Source organism: Balaenoptera musculus, chromosome 8 (assembly GCF_009873245.2).
Source record: "Balaenoptera musculus isolate JJ_BM4_2016_0621 chromosome 8, mBalMus1.pri.v3, whole genome shotgun sequence".
Lineage (NCBI taxonomy): Eukaryota > Metazoa > Chordata > Mammalia > Artiodactyla > Balaenopteridae > Balaenoptera > Balaenoptera musculus.
The window spans coordinates 23,111,213-23,130,904 of record NC_045792.1 but is presented as its reverse complement, the minus strand read 5'-3'; the positions used below and the strand labels follow the sequence as shown (position 1 = coordinate 23,130,904).

Genomic DNA, 19,692 nt, shown 5'->3' with positions numbered 1-19,692 from the left:
GGTTTGCTGGTGCGAGGTTTGCCGGTGCGTGTCGGTGCGGAGACGCAGTTCACTCCCTCGTGAGCGCTTTAACCCGCGCTCTCCCCGTGCTGGAGGGCGAGCCCTGACTCATCCCTCGGAGCCTCGGGCAGCTGTCCTTGTAAGAGACTTAGGGGTGAACCCTCGTGAGCTTCAGCAGAAAGTCGGCAAAGATTGATTTGTGTCCCTCCACTGAGTTGCCCGCAAGGTCCCCGTTTTCTACAAGTGTTGGGCCAATACTCCCTCTAGTGGCAGGGGACTCAGGGCTGCTTTGAGGCCCCAAGCTCTGCGCTCTGGGGAAGGGGCACGGAGCGGCCAGGGGGCCGGGCAGGAGCCTCTCCGCGTGTGTCCCAGGGACCCACCTGCCTGCGACCTTCGGCCGCCTGGCAGGAAGATACAACGCCCAGTCCTATGGCTACCTGTGTAGCGAGGTGTACTCTGCGGACACGTTCCACACACGCTTCAAGCAGGAGGGCGTCCTGAGTGGCAAGGTGAGAGGCCGTCCTGCCGTGCAGACCAACACGGTGGTCCTTGGCCTGGGCCTAGATGCTTGTGCCGCCCGCCTGGGCCTGCCAGGCTCTGAGGGCCCTGCCCTGGACCTCCTGCTCCCTTGCCCTTTGTTCAGTCACAGCAGAGGTGGCCACACCCACACCCTCAGTGAAGGCGAAACTCCACCCTCCTGCAGCCCCACACCCTCAGTGACGGCGGAGCTCCACCCTCCTGCAGCCCCGCCCCCTCTTGCCAGGTTGCCATGGACTACAGAAGCTGCATTCTGAGGCCAGGTGGCTCCAAGGATGCCAAGGGCATGGTGAAGCTCTTCCTGGCTTGCGACCCCACGCAGGATGCCTTCCTCCTGAGCAAAGGGCTGCAGCTTGAGGGCTGCAAGTTCTGCCCACCCAGGCGGGCCCGGTGCCTTAGCGCCCCGCCGGGGCGGGGGAGGGGCCGCGTGTCCTCCCAGCCCCTGAGTCCCTGGCGGCCGGCCTCGGCCAAAAGTCTCCACCTGGACGTGTCTGGAGAGCCTGACGTCAAGGCTCCCCCTTGTTGCACTAATGCAATCCCTTCCTGGGGAGCTTTCCTGCTTCCAAAACGGTTCTTTGAAAACGCAGCCATTAATAAAAAGACTCCACTCCTGGTCTCTGCCTGCGGTCCCTTCCACCACAGGAGCGGCATGGGGGCCATCACACTGGGGGGAGTTCTGACCTTGGTCGGGGATCAGCCCTGCGGCCGTTGCAGGCTGCTCTCTGCTGGTGTAGCGTCTGGGTCACTGGGAGATGGCTGAGCTGTGGGGTGAGTTCAGACGGGGATGGCTCCCCCAACCCTGGCCGGCCCGGCTCTCCAGTGAGGGGGTGTCAGGTTCCTGCCGGCCTCTCGCCTGCCCGGCACTGTTTGGCATGGCGGGGGCTGTGATTGGCTGGAGCTGGTTCTGGCGGTGGGCACAGCTGTGGGAAGCCCGGCTGTGGCTGTCCCTGTGCCCGTGCCCTGTCCTCCTGCTCACGGCCGGCCGGCTGGCTCCCTCCGCTCATCGGCAGCTGCTGAAGTCTGGACCACAGCAAGGGGCCGCCTTCCTGGGTCCTAGCAATTCTGCCCAAAGGCCTTAGGGATGCGGTTTGGCGGCAGTAGGAATTCAGAGAGGGTGCTGCCCCACTGGAGCGCTACGGTGGGTCTGGACCGTCCCGTGTGTCCTTCCCTGGCCTTTGAGCTCCTCGGGAGCCCTGCCTCCGGCCCTTCGCCCCCACAAAGGACGCCAGGCAGCGGAGCAAGGGCGCGGGCAGCGCCCCGACCTTCTCCCCGGGGCCCAGGCGGGAAGGCTGTGCCCCGTTCTGTCCTCCCCTCATCCTGCCCGCCCGTTCTCACCCGCCCTGGGCCAGTCGGCTGTGGACCAGGCTGTGGTGTCTGCCCTTCTGCAGACCCGGCTCAGCTCCCTGCACCCACTTCTGTGCCTTCTGTGTTCTGGGCTGGTCGCAGGCCCAGAGCCGGTGGGCAGGCACCCCGTGGCCGGGAGGGCTGTTCCTGCGAATTCCCTGGGGCTCGAAAAGGAGCACAGCCGGCCTTCCATCCGGCACTTCTCGATGGACATGGAAGGGGTGTGTCGAGGCCTGGGGGCTGCTCGTCTTCCCGTGCACCGAGCCCCCAGATGGTCCCCGCGCAAAATCCAGGTGTGGCGTTGGCACCCCAGCCGTGCGCCGGGCAGTCTGTGGCGGGCGCCACAGGCCTCGGGCTGGTGGGCCACAGGGTTCCCGAGCGGCAGGTCAGGACTGAGAGGGTGAGGCCCTTCCCCGGGTCCAGGGCCCAGACTGACGCCGGCTGGAGGCCCCTCCGCTCACCGCCCGCACCCCCCAGCCCCTGCCCTCACGTGGGCCCCCAGGGCTGAGCTCAGGTGTTGCATGCCCAGGCTCCCCGGCAGCCCAGCCTGTTCCCACTCCTCCATGGTCACTGAAGGACTTGGAAGCAGGTTGCCCCACAGAGACTGCTGTTCCCCGAGCCCCGGGCAGGGGGCAGGGAGGACGGGCACAGGGCCCTGCAGGGGTGTGGGCGCCGGGGCAGCTGGAGCAGCTCCACACAGTAAGTAAGAGCATCTCACCAAAAACAGTGCGTTTCTCCAGCCGCCCCGGGACCTGGGCTCAGGTCCTGGGGCAGGAAGGGGCAGCAGTGCAGCTGTTAGCTGTCACTGGGGGTCGACTGTGGCCCGGTGCCACCTCTTAGATCCTCCCCCGTCCCCTTCCGGGGTTGCGACCGGACCCCTGCCAATCGGGTTCTCATTCTTCCCCATCCCATACGCCGGCTCCATGAAGGTGGAAGGAACACATTTTTTAAAAGGTTAGAGCTCGGGCTTCCCTGGTGGCTCAGTGGTTAAGAATCCGTCTCCCAATGCAGGGGACCAAGGGTTCAAGCCCTGGTCTGGGAAGTTCTCACACGCTGCGGAGTAACGAAGCCCGTGCGCCACAACTACTGAGCCTGCACTCTACAGCCCGCGAGCCACAACTACGGATGCCCGCGTGCCTAGAGCCCGTGCTCCGCAACAAGAGAAGCCACCGCAATGAGAAGCCCACGCACCGCAACCAAGAGTAGCCCCCGCTCTCCGCAACTGGAGAAAGCACGCACGCAGCAAGGAAGAGCCAACGCAGCCAAAAATAAATAAAATAAATAAAGTACATAAATAAATTTTTAAAAATCATATTAAAAACCTATTAATGAGATTTTAAAAAATAGTCAGTTAGCTACTTAGTTAATTGTGCTGGGTCTTAGTTGCCACAGGCCGGCTCCTTAGTTGTGGCAATCAGATATTTTATATTCTTTTTTGTTCCTGAACAAAGGCCTCAGAATCCAGTATCTATTTGATAACGCTCACAGCATAGCTCAGCATGGAATAGCCACACTGTTTTTCTTTGGCTGCTATGTACCAAACAGCCGTTTGTACTGTTTTACCAAATGCCTGTATTTAATACCTGTTTTAAAAAACATAGTGAGATCTCAAAACTTTAAATTGACTAAAGTAAGATTCTCTCTGTAGTACTACTTATTTGACCAACAAACACTACCTGATGACACCGGTGTGGTGCACTGAGCCTTACTCTAGCATATCGGGATAAACCCTGTTGCAACAAGTGTTCACCCTCCAAGTCCCCAAGGCCTGTCACACACTGTCAGCGAAACTGCTTCCTGCTTGGGAAAGAGTGCCCCAGTTCGTTTCTTCAGAAGCTTGAAGGCTATGGAAGCCCTCCAAAAGGTTAGAGGGCAAAGAACAACTCTAAAACTGGCACATTTGTTTAAAAAAAAACACTTGTCAGTATTACAAGAGCCAGCTTGCTTTCCCTTGTGACACGGTTTCTTCGGAGGCAAGGGGTGTGGCCATGGGACTTGGACAAGCTGTTTCCCTCTGTCTCAGTGTCCCACCTGTAAGTGGGTAGTCTGACTCAACTTCATTACAGACATCTGAATAAGGATCATGAACAGTGGCATCTAATTTCCAAAATAAAAACAGGAGAATCAGTATGTCTTTCACAACAGGACGTCAAGTCTACCTCAGTGATATTGCTAGCCTTGAGTCCAGTGCTTCTCGCTCAGTGCAATTGTGCCCCCCAGGGGACATCTGGGATAGCCTGAAGGTGACTTTGGTTGTCACAACTGGGAGGAAAGAGAGGGAATGTTACGGGCATCTAGTGAGTAGAGGTCAGGACCTTGCTAAACACTCTACGATGCACAGGACTCACACCCACAGCAAAGGTTTATCTGGCCCCAGAAGTCAATGCCTTGCTTGAGAAACCCTGCCTTAGAGCAAACCACGGATACTCATCTTTAGCAGGTAACAGGGCATTTACTACCCACCTGTAAACCTACAGACTTCCTGACTTACACAGCTAATCCTGTGGCAGGAATGAAATAGATAGCGTATGACCATCTGGTAGTATCTAGGTTTGCCCCTCAAGTCACACGGGACAGTGCTAGAGACTGACATTTTCTATATTGGAGGCCTTTGGCAAGCCACCAGTTTTCTAACCTAAAAAGTCTAAGCAGCATTATTACAATACACATAATAACACGACAACTCTGCTTTTATAGACAGATTAGATGTGGGAAAGGAGCTTATCTGACATCAGAAGGAAATGCTTTAAACGCATCACATCTGCTGGTTTGACTGTCAAATCTTGACAGCTGGAGAGGTAGGAAGGTAGACAGGACAGAACACACCAAAGTTACGGGCCTGCTGAGTCCTCGGCTCTAACCAGAATACACTTCGTACTGCCCTGGGTCCAGGGATATGTTCTAACACCCTCTCAGTCACTTACGGTCCATAGACAGACCAAGTGTAAATTCACAATTACCAGCAAGTGTACCAAAATAAGGCAGAGTTAAGAAACTTAAACGTGAGCCCTACCTGCTCTTTTTCTTCTTCATCGACAGAATCACCTGATTTTGCTTTTTCAGGGTCTTCCTCAGGTTTCTGTTTGGCAGGGCTGTCACACACAGTAAGGCCAACTGGTAGCTCAGCCAGACCCTACACTTGCAGTGGGCACAAAACAACTTATATTCCTCCCTACCAAGAATACCCTCTGTTTGGAAAGATTCAGGGCATGGACACCCTCTTCCCTCCAAGGAGAAGCCCTTTTGGCCAGGACATTAAAACAAGCTTCGAGCTTAATGTTTCTTTGGATGACAGGTTTAGAATACCACCGTTTTGCAAACCCTAAGAAATAATGGATCTAGACTTTGATCAACGGCTGCTAGAATCACTGAAGAGACATTACATGCCTCTGATGGACAGCCCCATACCGTCAATGAAGTCGCACAAAATAAAGCTGGAATCTGATCAGGACTCTAGACCTAACTACCAGTTGACAGAAAACTGGACACAAGGGAACATATTCACCACCGAAACGATGCAGTCAGCCAGACCTAGAAGCTATTAGACAAAAGACCTATTTTCTTTAAAGAAACGGCAAGGAAATAAGGAATCTATCACTTGAAAGGCTTAAGGAACAAATCAACCAAACCCTGTTACACAAGGGGAGGTATGAACACTGCTATATATTTGTTAGTAAGGAACTGTTACACTTTGTAAGGCATGTTTTGTCTTCTTCAAAAGACTGTTTGCTAGATGTTAGCAATTATAGCAAAATATGAATAAAAAACTTGTCAGAGAAAGAGACCTTGTCATCTAGAAATATCGTATTTGTGGATAAGATGACATGTCCGATTTGTTTCAAAGTAATCCAACTGGGGGGACATGGGTGTGTATGGAGTTGTAATCCATTTGGAATAATTTTCACTTGGAGCATATGCGGTATAGATGAAACAACAGCCAGGAGCTGTTAACTGTTGATACTGGCTGATAGGTACACAGGGGTTCATTTTACTATCCTTGGTATTTTGTGTATGTACATTTGAAGTTTCCTATGCTAAGAGTAAACATGGATGAGGTCTTCAGAAATGCTGTTCATGAATGTCTAAAAACAGAATATCAAAAGGAAACCTAAGCAATGTGGAAGTCAGAATTACTAAGTTACATCCTACTAATTCTATATGTGTTTTACCAAAAACAGTTGGCCCCTAAAATGGGGGCTGTCCATTCATTATATACTGACCCCCTTGTGAAATGAGATGTGATGGTGGTCTGCCTGGTAGTTTGCCTTGTAATCCTGGGGCTACATGAGACTTCAGCTGCTTACAGAAAAGAAACAAAAAAGCCACTATGAATAAAGAGTTCACAGACAAGGTACAGTTCTTCAGCATTAGCAAGCTGGTGCACAGACCAGGTTCTGAGGATTAAGTATCCTTCTCTTCTTATTCTAAGCAACCACCGTCTTCATAAAGTCATCAAATGAGCACCTGCCAGTTTGCTAGGCCAGTTTAACACAAGCTCTTGTATGAAGGGCCCAACCCTGAGGCGGACAAGGAAACAGAGCCTCTGCTTATTTCGTCAAACGATGAAGTGGCCAAGCACCTGACCTGAGCTCAAGTCCCAGGCTCTTATTTTTAAAATTCCAGAAGAGTTACTCTGACTACAAGCGGGGAAGGAGTCTAAGAATAAATGTTTAGCTTCAACAGGCATGTCACTTACAAGTCATAAATATCAGCAGCTCCTGTTTTCTTATACCTCATCAATTCAACCACATTTGGGGATCTAATGCTCTATAACTTGGTCGAAGACAAAAATTTAAAGTATATATCTAAGCTAGTTAGAAGTATACACAAGAGGGAATTCCACGGCGGTCCAGTGGTTAAGACTCGGCACTCTCACTGCCGAGGGCCCGGGTTCGATCCCGGTTGGAGAACTAAGATCGTACAAGCCGAGCAACACAGCCACCCCTCACCCCCCACCCCCCAAAAAATAAAAATAAAAAAAGATACACAAAAAACAAGTACTGCCGGTGGAGGGGTTGTGTGTGGGGGGAACAGACAGACCCTATGGCACCAAGTCTGTCCTCCCCTTAGGCGGTACCAGACTCCAACGAGGTCAAACGAGTCAAGTGCTCTTACATTTTGTTTCTCCATCGGACTTGCTTCTCCTGGGCATGCAAAGTTTGCAAACAGGTTTGGGGGACTTCTTTTTCTCTGCTATTTCCACTCTGCGCTCCTCACCACTTGTCTGGCTCCCGTTTTCTAGACATCCATTCACTTCCCGACTGAAAGCATGTTCTCCAAGGACAAATCTGTATTTAAAAGGGATTTGACTTTAGCCAGGTAGCCCTCCTACAGCAGGAAAGGATAATTTAAGTAGCAGTGAATGTCAACAAGTGGCCATGAGAGAATAAGGAAACACATGCGCTTCCTTTATAACTATCAGGTAACAGGGAGAGGTGGGATGATCCTGCCTCCCTGGTCACAGACAAGTTACATGGGAGGAAACGTTTTCTAGCCGCCGGGATGCTGACGACTTAACCTCTGATAATTCTTCTTCATGTCATTTGGTTTCCAAGTCACATAACTGATTCTTTATTTCTGTCTGCAGAAATTCAGGCAAGAGATTCCATTTCTCCTTCACGCATTCCTAAGGGAAGGATATAGGTTTACAAGTCTCCACATTCCCAAGGTAGGAACCAATGGACTAATACACAAATAGTTACACTGCCTGGTCACATAACAATGACTGAATGGCAGGCAATGCTGAGTCGGCCAGAAAGAAAACTAAATATTCACAAGACATGTTCCTGCTGTTTTCGTTAAGATCATATCACACCATCTCCAGAGTGGTGAAAAATGGAAAGATTAAAGGTGAAACAGACACATAATAGCATACTAGAACAAACCTGATTTGGAAAAACAGTGTGACCAGGACAAATTATAATCCAGACTCGATGGTACGGAACCCAGACTGGGCAACTCGATGAGTTACCAAAAGCTAACCAATAATAGCCTATTAGTCCAGCACGTTAGACAAAAACATCCACGTTATCCTCAACTTCAGGGAAAAGAGAGCCAATTCCACTTCAATTTGTTTTTAGGAACTACATAGTGTCTGTCAAATGGTCACATTTGATCATACATTTTGTTAAGGTGGAGATTACCTTACCTTTTCTGTTAAACTCTCTCTTTCCAAATCTTTGAGCCTGGGGGAAGAAAAAGGGAAGAAACAAACACTTGTTCAGCAACATTGTCTATCTGTAAGAATACCACAGTTTAAAGAACTTTGGAAAGAAGTTTAACATGAATGTTAGAAAAAAAACCAAGGGCTTTTCCCTCCCCCAGTGTCTAGAATGCCCTAAGGTAATGCCTACACGGTAAGAAGTTATTTTCAATATGAATGAGGTCCCCCTTTTGGGGGGTGGTTTTCTAATGGTGGTAAGAGATGGTATAGGAGCTCTAGAACAACATTTTTTCTTTTTTTTTTTTTTAACGTTATTTTAAAGACACTGGGTCACACAGTTGGGTTCCTTCCCAAGCTAATTGACCTATAGGTGGTGTTCCTCCAGTTGGACCTGACAAGATTTCATAGACGGGCATACAGAGGTTAGAAAGAGTGGACCAGGGTGACAGGATGCTGTGGGGAACAGCCAGCTAACATTCCCAAAGGCCAGGATGGGGTGGTGGCAGCATTCTGAGGAGGAATATACGAAAATGGAGGAGTCAAGGCATCTGGGGCAGCAGGGGGTGCCCACACACAAGCAAGAGAGAGGAAGCTAGAAAAGTTGGCTGGCGCCTCACCCAAGAGCTCATCCTTGCAAATGTTTGTACCCAGTCATTCAGAAGTGCACAACTGTCATGAGTTTAGCTGGAAAATCATGGCCTGAGTTGGTTCTTGAACATTAGTATCTTGCCTCTTTGGGGAGGAAGGCGGCGAAAAGAAGAAAGGAACAAAACTAGAAGACACCGAGGAAATGGGGAGGCTGCTGTTCCTAGCCTGGGCGCTGACTGTGGGCAGTTGGGTGCGAACAGGTCTAACCAGCTGGGCGAGCGTCCCTCAGCAGAGGGGCAGCACCCTGGGCAGGCACTGGGCCTCCACCATCTATGGATCCTCCCCTCCAGCACCCAGGCTAGGTACTCAGTTACCAGCAGCCCAAAGGGCAGGAACAGAGCTCTGCCAGGCTGGCCTTCCCAGAGGGCACGTGTAAGCAGCACAGCCAGGAAGGTGAGCGACAGGCTTTGCTGGCTTGTCGGGAAGGAGGGCGACGTCTGGCTCGGCACGGCTGGAGTCAGCGCTAGCCTCCCCTCGGACAGGGGCACTGGGCCCCCAGTCTCAGGTGCACACAGGCCTCCAAAGCCCTTCCCTCAGGATGGCGCTCAGACCCTCCACCCAGCCCACCATCCCGCCCCAAACACCAGCAGGTCAAGCACCACTCAGAGAAGGGGGCCTTTAAAGGGCTTTAGAAAATCTTAGAATCCGGACATGCAAGCTACTATGTTTCACTTGTAGCTGAGAGCTCTGCTTCCAGAGCACAGGATGGCCGAGGGGGGCGAGATGGGAGGGTCTCGCTGTGACCCCCAGGCACCGCTGGCCTTTTCAGACACATGCCTGCATTCCTTGGAAATACATTTCATTAACAGCCAAACGGAACACCCTGAGAAACAGGAGGAATTATTGGTTCGTTTCAACCCTTAGCAACAGTGAATTTTCACCACCGGGTATTTCGTCTGCTCTCTGCAATGCGCTGGAACTTGCCTTTGGGCTAAACGTGCCTCAGCTGTCCACGGCACCCGACACACTTGGCGACTCCTAATATAGGCCTCCTAATATGCATGTGGTTAATACTGGCTGTTTTAATTTTAGCACATCGGAAAACATAAGGGGTTATAAGTTCTAGTAGCATTAAAAACAAGAAAGAGTTAACCAATTCTAATAGTAGCTTTTCCTTTTCGACCACTTCCCAAAATTATAGTTCTCTTTTTCTATCTAGCAGTTGTGGATGGTTCCTTCACCGATGGAGAAGTTATCCACTGGTACTGAGACAGAAATGATAAATATGCCATTTAAGTTACAGGTAATTTAGGAGGGTTTGATCTTCATTGGAAATTAAGATACTTTAAGTTAATCAAAGGTTTTCAATCTGCATTTCTGGGAACCTAAATTAAGGCATCACACAACATTTTCAAAAACAGAAAAGCCATTTCATTGGACTAAAAACTTAGTTTTAAGGTGGCAGAAAGTACCTTGATAATTTTCTTTTAAGAAAGAAAGAAAAACAAGCCATTAAAGAGAAATTCTTCCGAGAGAACTAAAACATGTTATATACCTCTGACTTGGCACTCCTTCCATCTGGAGAACTTTTTGGATAACTGCTTTCATCACAGAATGATCTAAAGTAAAATAAATTGAAATTAGAGTAATTATTTCCCAGTGAGTGGCTATTTCCATTTAAAACCAAAAGCCAACTAATTATTGCTTTTCCCATAAAATTAAATATGAAATCTACATTATGGAATTATACACTTATTTCCCTCTTTGTGTATTCTAATTTCTTCCTCAAAAACCTAAGATGCCATCTTGCAGACTGCCCCCAGTGGCTACTATTTTGGCAGCAGCAAAGGTCAACTTTAAACATTTTGCATCTAAAGTGGCTTTGGATACCTTTGGATAGAAAGTACAGTCTGAGCACTGTCCAGACACTTAGATACCTAAAGGGCATCTAAGATATCAAACCGAAGTCCTGATAGCCCCTCAAAAGCTGCTCCTCCCATCAGTTCCCTTTTTCTAAGTGATACCACCCAGTTGCACACATAATCATCAACGACTTGTCTCCTTGTTACTATTTCCTTCATACCCCACATCTAATCTAGCGGCAAGCCCTGTTAGCTACACCCTCAAAACACAACCTGAATTCAGTCACTTTTCACTTGCTCCAAACTTCCAACCTAAGCTAAGCCATGAACATCTCTTATTTGGACCACTGTGATAGTCTCCTAACTGGTCTCCCTGTTTCTCTTCTTTATCCCCCCAAGTCTATTCTCTATACCAAGTCATCTTATTCAGATACTATTTGGATCATGCCTTTTTCCAGTTCAAAACCCTCTACTCATTTAGAATAATCCACACCTTTACTCTGGCCTTCAAGACTTTACAAGATCAGACCCCTGGCTAGCTCCTTGACCTCACGTCATACCACACTCTTCTTCACTCAGTACTCTGGCCATGTTGGCCTCCTTGCTTTCCCTTAAATACTCCACCCCCTACACGCCTGCATACGCATTGCCTCCTTGTCCTGGAGTGTGCTTACCCCAGATCGTCCATGGCTTGCTCCTCTCTTCATTCAGGTCTCCGTTCAGATGCCACTTCTCCAGTGAAGCTGTCCCCTGACAAACCTATCCAATGGAGTCCTACCTGCTCCCCCTCACTCTCCTTACATTACGATATTTCTGCACTTCCTACTGTCTAAAATTATATTACTTATCTGTTTACTCATTTCTATCTGAACCCCTTCACTAGAATGTAAGCTCCACGAGGGCAAGACTTTTGTCTGTCTGGTTCACTGCTTTATCCCTAGTGCCTGACCCGTATCTGGCACACAGAAGCTATTAAATAAATTACTTGTGAAACTGACAAATGAATAACGTACCCCTTGCAAGAATTCAGAGGTTGCACAACAAGGAAATAATGCTCTTGGTGGAAGCAGGCTTAGTATCTAGGGTCACCTCTATTCAGAGTAGAGATAAGAACAATTTAAAGGTATAACTAACTCACTTTAATTAGTACATTATCTGCTAAAAACATAAGGGAAGTGCAACATTACAAAAGTACAGTTGACACTTGAACAACATGGGTTTGAACCTCGCGGGTCCACTGACACACGGATATTTTTCAATAAATATGTACTATCGTCCTACACGAGCCAAGGTTGGTTGAATCCACAGATGCGGAACCACTGACTATAAACTTATACCCAGATTTTCAGCTGCGTGGGGGGCGGCACCCCTAACCCCCAAGCTGTTCAAGGGACAACTGTATACGATGAGGAAAGTGAAACACATTAAGTTTTTTGTTTTTTTTTTAATAAATTTATTTATTTATTTTTGGGTGTGTTGGGTCTTCGTTTCTGTGCGAGGGCTTTCTCCAGTTGTGGCAAGCGGGGGCCACTCTTCATCGCGGTGCGCGGGCCTCTCACTATCGCGGCCTCTCCTGTTGTGGAGCACAGGCTCCAGACGCGCAGGCTCAGCAGCTGTGGCTCACGGGCCTAGTTGCTCCGCGGTATGTGGGATCTTCCCAGACCAGGGCTCGAACCCGTGTGCCCTGCATTGGCAGGCAGACTCTCAACCACTGCGCCACCAGGGAAGCCCCACATTAAGTTTTAAAAACTGTCAATACGTGAACAAACTCTTTGTTTTGCTATGTGTTAATCAATTTTTAAAAAAAGTGACCACATACCAACAAGTGGATTTTTTTCTTATATCCAAAACGACCAGAGTTCTGTTGCTTTCAAGGGCCTTTAGTAAAGCCTTTGCTCCTTCACTGGTGAGGCCACACTGCTGCAGGTCAAGTGCTTTCGATGAAAGACAAAAGGTCACTTGCGAAGTCCATACAGATTGAACATATAGACAACTCTCATTTTCTCACGTGTGGAAGAGTCCTGCACAAGACCAGCCATGGCAGCTTTGTAATTTTGGGTATGGAAAAAAACAGAAACGTATACACACACACATACTGCATAATCCAATTTAAAAACCTCTTCTTGGAATGTTCATTGCAGCTCTATTTACGATAGCCAGGACATGGAAGCAACCTAAGTGTCCATCGACAGATGAATGGATAAAGAAGATGTGGCACATATATACAATGGAATATTACTCAGCTATAAAAAGAAACGAAATTGAGTTATTTGTAGTCAGGTGGATGGACCTAGAGTCTGTCATACAGAGTGAAGTAAGTCAGAAAGAGAAAAAGAAATACCGTATGCTAACAGATATATACGGAATTAAAAAAAAATGGTTATGAAGAACCTAAGGGCAGGACAGGAAGAAAGAAGCAGGTGTAGAGAATGGACTTGAGGACACGGGGAGGGGGAAGGGTAAGCTGGGACGAAGTGAGAGACTGGCATGGACATATATACACTACCAAATGTAAAACAGCTAGTGAGAAGCAGCAGCACAGCACAGGGAGATCAGCTCGGTGCTTTGTGACCACCTAGAGGGGTGGGATAGGGAGGCTGGGAGGGAAACGCAAGAGGGAGGAGATATGGGGATATATGAAAATGTATAGCTGATTCACTATGTTACAAAGCAGAAACTAACACACCATTGTAAAGCAATTATACTCCAATAAAGATGTTTAAAAACATTTTTTTAATAAAAAGTTTTAAAAATCCCATTTCTAATCTTCATTGACCTCCAACCTATCCTGTGACGTTAACATATCCCTGTACAAACCAAATAATTTTTTCCATTTAATAACCAATACTTTTAGTAAATATTCTTTTACTTTACTGTTTTCAGTCCTTTCTTGTATGAATATTTATTATCTATGATATATATGCCTTAAAATAGTAATCTGATGAAATGAGATTTTATTTTAACATTTAGAAGGCAAGGCAAACATGCTGTCCACCTGAGGAATACCAAATTCCCTGTAGTACTGCCTGTAAATATGTCCAAATTTGTGACTGCTTATATAGGCAAAATATACAAATAATAGATTGAATTATCTATATGATTGAACAATTGGTGCTGTGATTTTTAAAAATCTGATCAATATAGCTATCACATATAATTATATAACATATTAAAAGTTTTCAATAAAATCATAGCAGTACCTTCCAACAAAGGTAGGATTTTTTCAGCTAGATAAATATTAAGAGATTTCCTAGTCCGAATTCAATTTCTGAATTATAATAGGATTGAAATGACTCACTGAGATTGACGTGTTTAAACAATCTTTTTACTTCTGGACCACTAATCTTTATCCTATACCACACAGCTAGCTGCTAAGGCTTCTATATATACTTCATTAACTGTACCATTGATATGGCTGATGTGTAAAAAAGTCAATTCATATAAAGTTCTGGTTAGTAATTTCTGGTTTTTATTTTACCACAAGACAATAATTTTAAACCAAATTTTTATTAGCAATGTATAATAATAATAGTGAAAATAATCAAATGGTAATATTAAATAGCAATAGCACGGTTTAACTACATATTGAGAAACTGGACAAATTACTTTTGGGTTTTAATTTTTTTCAATGCTGACCATGAAAAACATCTTAAAACTATCTCCAAAGCTATCTATCTGCTATTTAAACAAAATATTCTAAAAGAAAAAGTGCAATATTGTTAAATATTATCAAATTAACTCACTGAGTCTTCTTTTAGAAATTTAAGAAAGGTTAGGAGGTTTAAGAAAAAAAAAGAAGAGGATCCATATACAATTTAAATAGTTTACACTTTTATAAAATATGCCAAATATTTGACTCTCAAAAGAAAAGCTATGTATCATATTAATGTCCAGCTTAATGCCCCTTTTAAATCGAGAAAAGAAATTTAAGGAGTTTCCCCTTCTATATTTAAGGTATACATTTTCTTAACAACTGGAGAGCATTCAGAGCACAAATGTCATTCTTTCATTACAACAATAATGGGTTTAAATTCTCAGCTTATTTTAAGTACACAATTTTATCTGTGTAGTGTGTTTGCAATCACTGTAAACCTCTGTCTCAGGAGCTCTCTTTTCTGTATTAGAAAGTTTTCAATAGTATTGGCTTCTTTGAAGAGTCCATCTATCTCGTCAATATACGATGCATCTACTGCTGCTCTCTCACTAATGGGGAAAAAAAAGTTTTACATTAAACTAAATAGTAATAACATCTAAACACACTATCATAGTGATGTGTTCTATTATGCTATATTTGTTAGCTATTTCATTTAAATGGCTTTGTACATCAAAAAGCTTCATTAATTTACAAACACTGCTCAGTAAAAGTTAAATTAGTTCCACAAATATTTTTCACTACTCAAAGTCCCTTGACACAGCAGAATCTGTATCTTACACATTATAATTCTAATATTAAACTATATACATTAACAGCCACACAAACTATTATTCAAATACAGTGACTGTCCAGTAGTTTTAAAAAACACCTTATAAAACATGATAGTCTCAGGCCAACAGAATATTTAAATTCAGCCTTCAAATATATATTGATAATATTTAAATATTTCATAAATGTATTTACTTTATCTTTAACATCACTCTATTATTATGGTTAACTTCACCAAATGGTATTTTTCTGAAAGTTTTTTCATAAAATTTTAAGTGTTTTATCATCTATTGATAATTAGAGAACAAAATATATCCAGCCTCGTTTCAGCTCTGAGAGTATCAAAACAAAAGATGTTTAGTGGAAAAGGTAGTCTTTGAAAATAAACAACTAATCTATTATAAGAAACTGAGGTAGAATAAAAAATTTCAAAATTATAATTACTAGATAGGTTTTGTAGCCCCTGAACTAAACTTCCCATTATGGAGTTTCCAGAAGAAAACTTCTATGTGTAAAATAAAGACTCAAGAGAATATACTGTAAGTACTTGCCTTAAGATCTTTGCATATGTAGACAACATTAGATTAATTTCCTTGCTCATATCTGTTCAAAAATAAATCACTAAGTTAACTATAATAAACTTTCCATATTATAATATCAATGTATAGAAATATAAGCACTTTATAGATCACCATTCAAATCTTTCTCCAGGGCTTCATCTTTATAAAATAGTCCAGAGCTTTCAGAGAAAGAAGAATCTGATTTTCCAAGAGAGGACAGTTGTGGACTATCTGGCATTTGAGGCTAATAGAAGAAAGTAGAGAAAATAGGTAAATTGCTAGCAAGATGCTTAAGATATATACATTCTGTTAAAAAAAAAAAAAGCAAATAAAACATCTTTCAGAGAAAAGCAAACATGCTGGAAATTATATACTCTTGTGTCCTGGTTAGTTATTTGTAATTTTATTAACCAGCAAACTTTTAGGCCCAACTTTGTTCAACATAATAATTTTATTATGTGTTTAGACTTTGAAAATAGTATTAATCTCCTGATGAAAAAGTTTCCTGTATCTTGCGCCAGCAGATGTTTTCCATAGCAAAAGAGCAAAACTTTCATTTGGATAACAGCCATATGCTTGCAAATTTTTGCAAGATAACATAATCTTTAAGGGAACAAATAATGTTCTAAATGTAAACAGATCAATTGGTGGGGTAGTAGTGAAGAAGGGCAGGATACAGTGCTCTTTTTCAAAAATATCAGCAAGTATAGTACCTAGGTATCCTACTTAGGTATCAAAATAATTATGTAAAGTCTTATGTATCATAAAGGCATGAACCCACTTCTGTCTCTAGATCACAAATTACCACAAAGAAACCTCCCAATAGTTTCCTGGAGGCCTATACTTAGTGAAAAGGCAGCTGGAGTCAACAGAGTTCCTGCTGGGACAATCCCAGCTCTGGGAATATGAAGACATTAAATTCCATTTATCAGTCGAATTATCTTAAATGGAAAAAATTTGAGAAGTATATAAAATAAAAGAGTAAGGCTCCACAAGCACAAAGATTACCTCCAACTCTCTTGGTCTCTTGCAATTTCTAGTATCAGGTTTTACCAGGTGACTGGCCATCATATTCTGGAGGCGAGAGCTGCAAAGTTTAGAGCAATGTCAATTTTAGGTACAAACTCATGCTGCTGCTGTCTTGAATCCTTCCCTTTCTTTCCACTCCTCCTGCCACTGTTAGTTTGGGCTCTCATTATTTGTCACTTACCTAACCTACTCAAATTCTCCCTTCTCTGTTTCATTCTACCAACTGCTGTTTGGGCAGTCTTTCAAAACTCTGATTACTGCATTCCCTTAACTCAAAAAACCTTCCCTTGACCATTCATTGCTCCAGAATAAGTTCAAATTCTATAGTAGAGCATCCAAAGTCCTACATCACCTGGGCCAGCCTACCATCCCCATGATTTTCTTCTACTCCCTCTATATACAGTCAGCCAAGCCTGTCTCTTTGGCACTTTCTGCCTTGTCTCAGGATTCATTCAAGATTTTTCTGCCTTCACAAAATCTTAATGTTGAAACAAATCTTACAGTTCATCTAATTCAATCTCAATTTTACAGATGTGAAAACAGAGGCAGAGATAGATAGTTGATCAAATTCAAACATGTAAAACTGGGCCAGACTAGAACCAAGATCTCTTTTAGTCTAAAAGAGACTTCTGTTTCCACTGTCCTATCTTACCTTCATATGGCATCAAATTTTACTTTTAAATTACTTTCCCATAAATTCTTAAGATAATTTTCCTGGGAGTCTGAAAGATTAAGTTTAAACCTGAAAAATGTTGAAACCTAGAATGGTATAGTCTCTACACCCTAACGGATGAGGATCTCTGTCTACACTCAAGTTATCATTTGCTTTGCTTGCTTTTTGAGAAACTATGCTGACCTGGAAAACTGTAATGAATCTGTCTGCTTAGTCATGTATAATATTCATATATATGACAGAAAGGCAGCAACAACAAATAATAAAGATGTCTGTTTAGTAAATTCCATATAGCGCTTCTACATTCCTGTCAGTACCTTTCTAGTATGTAAATTTAAGCGCTATAACGGTAATACCTAGAAAATACTACACATGCACAGTAGTTCTCCCTCTGCCTTGGGAAGTTTGAGAATGTTTCAGAGAAGCAACCACGAGAGCGGTTCTCGTCTCCCTTCCTCTTTTTCTCTTCCCTTTTCCTTTTACACCTCGTCTCGCCTCTCTCACAGTAAAAGAACATGCATGTATGTCAAGTCAAAATCTAATTAGGTAATTCTGCTTCTGTAAAAACAGATTAATTTTTCTGTCAGAGTTTAGGCCCTCAGCTGAATCAAGGCCTGGTCTAGAGGCTGGGCCTCCACCTGTGACAAATACCATTCACAGCCACTGACCCCGGCTGTGCAATCTGAGGCGTTGGTGCCTTCGTCATTACCAAGCACTACCGCCAGGCCTTGTGCAACCGTTTTCTCCTCACCTTCTCTTTCCTCCCACCGCCATCTCGGCCTCCCAGGCCATCCCACCCATCTTGCTTCTCACTTCCCGCCGCGCCCCTCGTTTCCTCCCCACTAGCGTGTCAGCCCCACTAGAGACCCTGCGGGTAAGCGTCCACCCTCTCTCACTGCCTTGCTTCACACCCTGTCACACTCTCATGGGCGCTCATCCGCACAGCCCCACCCCAGGAGCAGTCTATGGCTCGGCGGCGTCGGGAGCTTCCTCGTCAGCCAAAGCACGGGAACGAGAAGGCCCGGTGTGCGCGCGAGTGCGCAGGCTCGGGGAGGCGGTTTTCCCAGCGTGCAGCGCGCAGATTACGTGAGGCGCCTGCCCCGCCTCCCGCGCTGCCGAGGAGAGGGGGATTTTTTCCCGCCTTGCCTCGCGCTTTGGAGTCTTCGTGAAACAGAACTCGCCACCTCCGAGTGAGTGTCTGGGGAAGAAGGGAGAGATCTGAGACTGGTTTCTCAAGAAAGACCAAGGAAGAACTGCCAGAGGAAGGCCGGGTGTGTCCCAGCCTCTTGGAACCTCAAAAAAGGAACACGAAATAGTAGCACACCACCACCACTTTCCAAGTAAAAGTTACGTCCTGTCCCAGGTGGTGGGTCTGCAGCAATGGTTTATACCTGAGTTCCCCTGGCCCTCAAGCCGACACTTTGTATCCAGAACCTCAGTTCCTTCGCCTCTTTCTCTTTGGTGCAACCAAACTTCCGGAATCACGCCGGTTGAGAAAATTCCCTTCTTGATGTGTCAATAACTAATCAACTTCATTGGCAACTTTGAAAAAAAAATTTTGTAACACACGTGGCTCACGTATTTGAAGTTTAGCCTTATGGGGAGCTTTAATGTGGGACTTTGACCTGCAACTTGAAAGATAGACGTTCCACACTTAATGCTCCGTTAGTTGTGGAAGAAAATAAAAAGCATATCACCTCATAAAGCAAAGGTCAATAACACCTCCCATAAATTCCAGGTCCACAATCTTACACCTTAGCAAATTATGTTTAACACATACATATTATTGTTTTTTCCCCTTTGGCTTATTTAAATGTTAGTTGTCAAGACGTTAAGTATTGTGTGTATGTTTGTTTATTGGTTTGTGGAAAAGCCAATTGTTTCAAGTAAGCTCCTAGGAAAAAAGTACTCGGTTTAACTTGAGTTGGCATTATTGTGAAATGTAAGTCATTTAATAAAGCTAGACTAGTGATTATGGTGCAGTTATTGATAGTCTTTAAAGGATTCTAATCACTATCTGAGGACTGATTCCAATCTGTATTGAAATGTTCCCTATTTGTGATAAAATGAAGGGAAAAGTAATGAGTTTTTCCTAAAGTTAATGTACTCACTTTAAAAGATTCTTTTATTCTGTTACTATGTCATAAAATTTTTGATGTTAACGTGTCCTCTCAAGAAACAAAAAATATAAAATTTTTTACATTTTTAATGTCCTTACTTGATAAAATGTAAAGTTATCCACTCAGTGCTTATCTCTTCTTCATTATTGTCATTATTGTTGTTATTATTCTTAATGGTCCATCAAATCCAAAAGTCTGAGAAATACTGACCTAATTCCTCTCCCAGCCTTCACATTGTATGATATCTAAACAGGTAGTTATCTAGTTGTTAAAATATTTCCAGGAAAAAATGATTCCACCTAATACATAAATGTTTACATCAGATTAAGAGAACAGCATAAACATTTTTTAAATCTTTTCTCCATTGTATAAGCTACATGAGTGAGAATAAGT

General features: G+C 44.5%; 1 protein-coding gene and 1 long non-coding RNA gene across 2 annotated transcripts; both read right to left on the bottom strand.

Moving 5' to 3' along the window:
- Positions 1–4,583: 4,583 nt before the first annotated feature.
- Positions 4,584–12,668, bottom strand: LOC118899986. The gene is made up of 6 exons (XR_005021019.1): positions 12,314–12,668; positions 10,188–10,251; positions 8,030–8,066; positions 7,400–7,507; positions 4,895–7,169; positions 4,584–4,671 (listed from the first exon to the last, which is right to left on the bottom strand). It is a non-coding gene; the product is annotated as an uncharacterized LOC118899986 (long non-coding RNA).
- Positions 12,669–14,281: 1,613 nt separating this feature from the next.
- Positions 14,282–18,170, bottom strand: TEX12 (testis expressed 12). The gene is made up of 5 exons (XM_036862072.1): positions 18,091–18,170; positions 16,486–16,564; positions 15,610–15,721; positions 15,469–15,520; positions 14,282–14,697 (listed from the first exon to the last, which is right to left on the bottom strand). Exons 1-5 carry the CDS (start codon positions 18,114–18,116, stop codon positions 14,553–14,555), a joined length of 414 nt encoding a protein of 137 aa, XP_036717967.1. The 5' UTR covers positions 18,117–18,170; the 3' UTR covers positions 14,282–14,552.
- Positions 18,171–19,692: the final 1,522 nt, after the last annotated feature.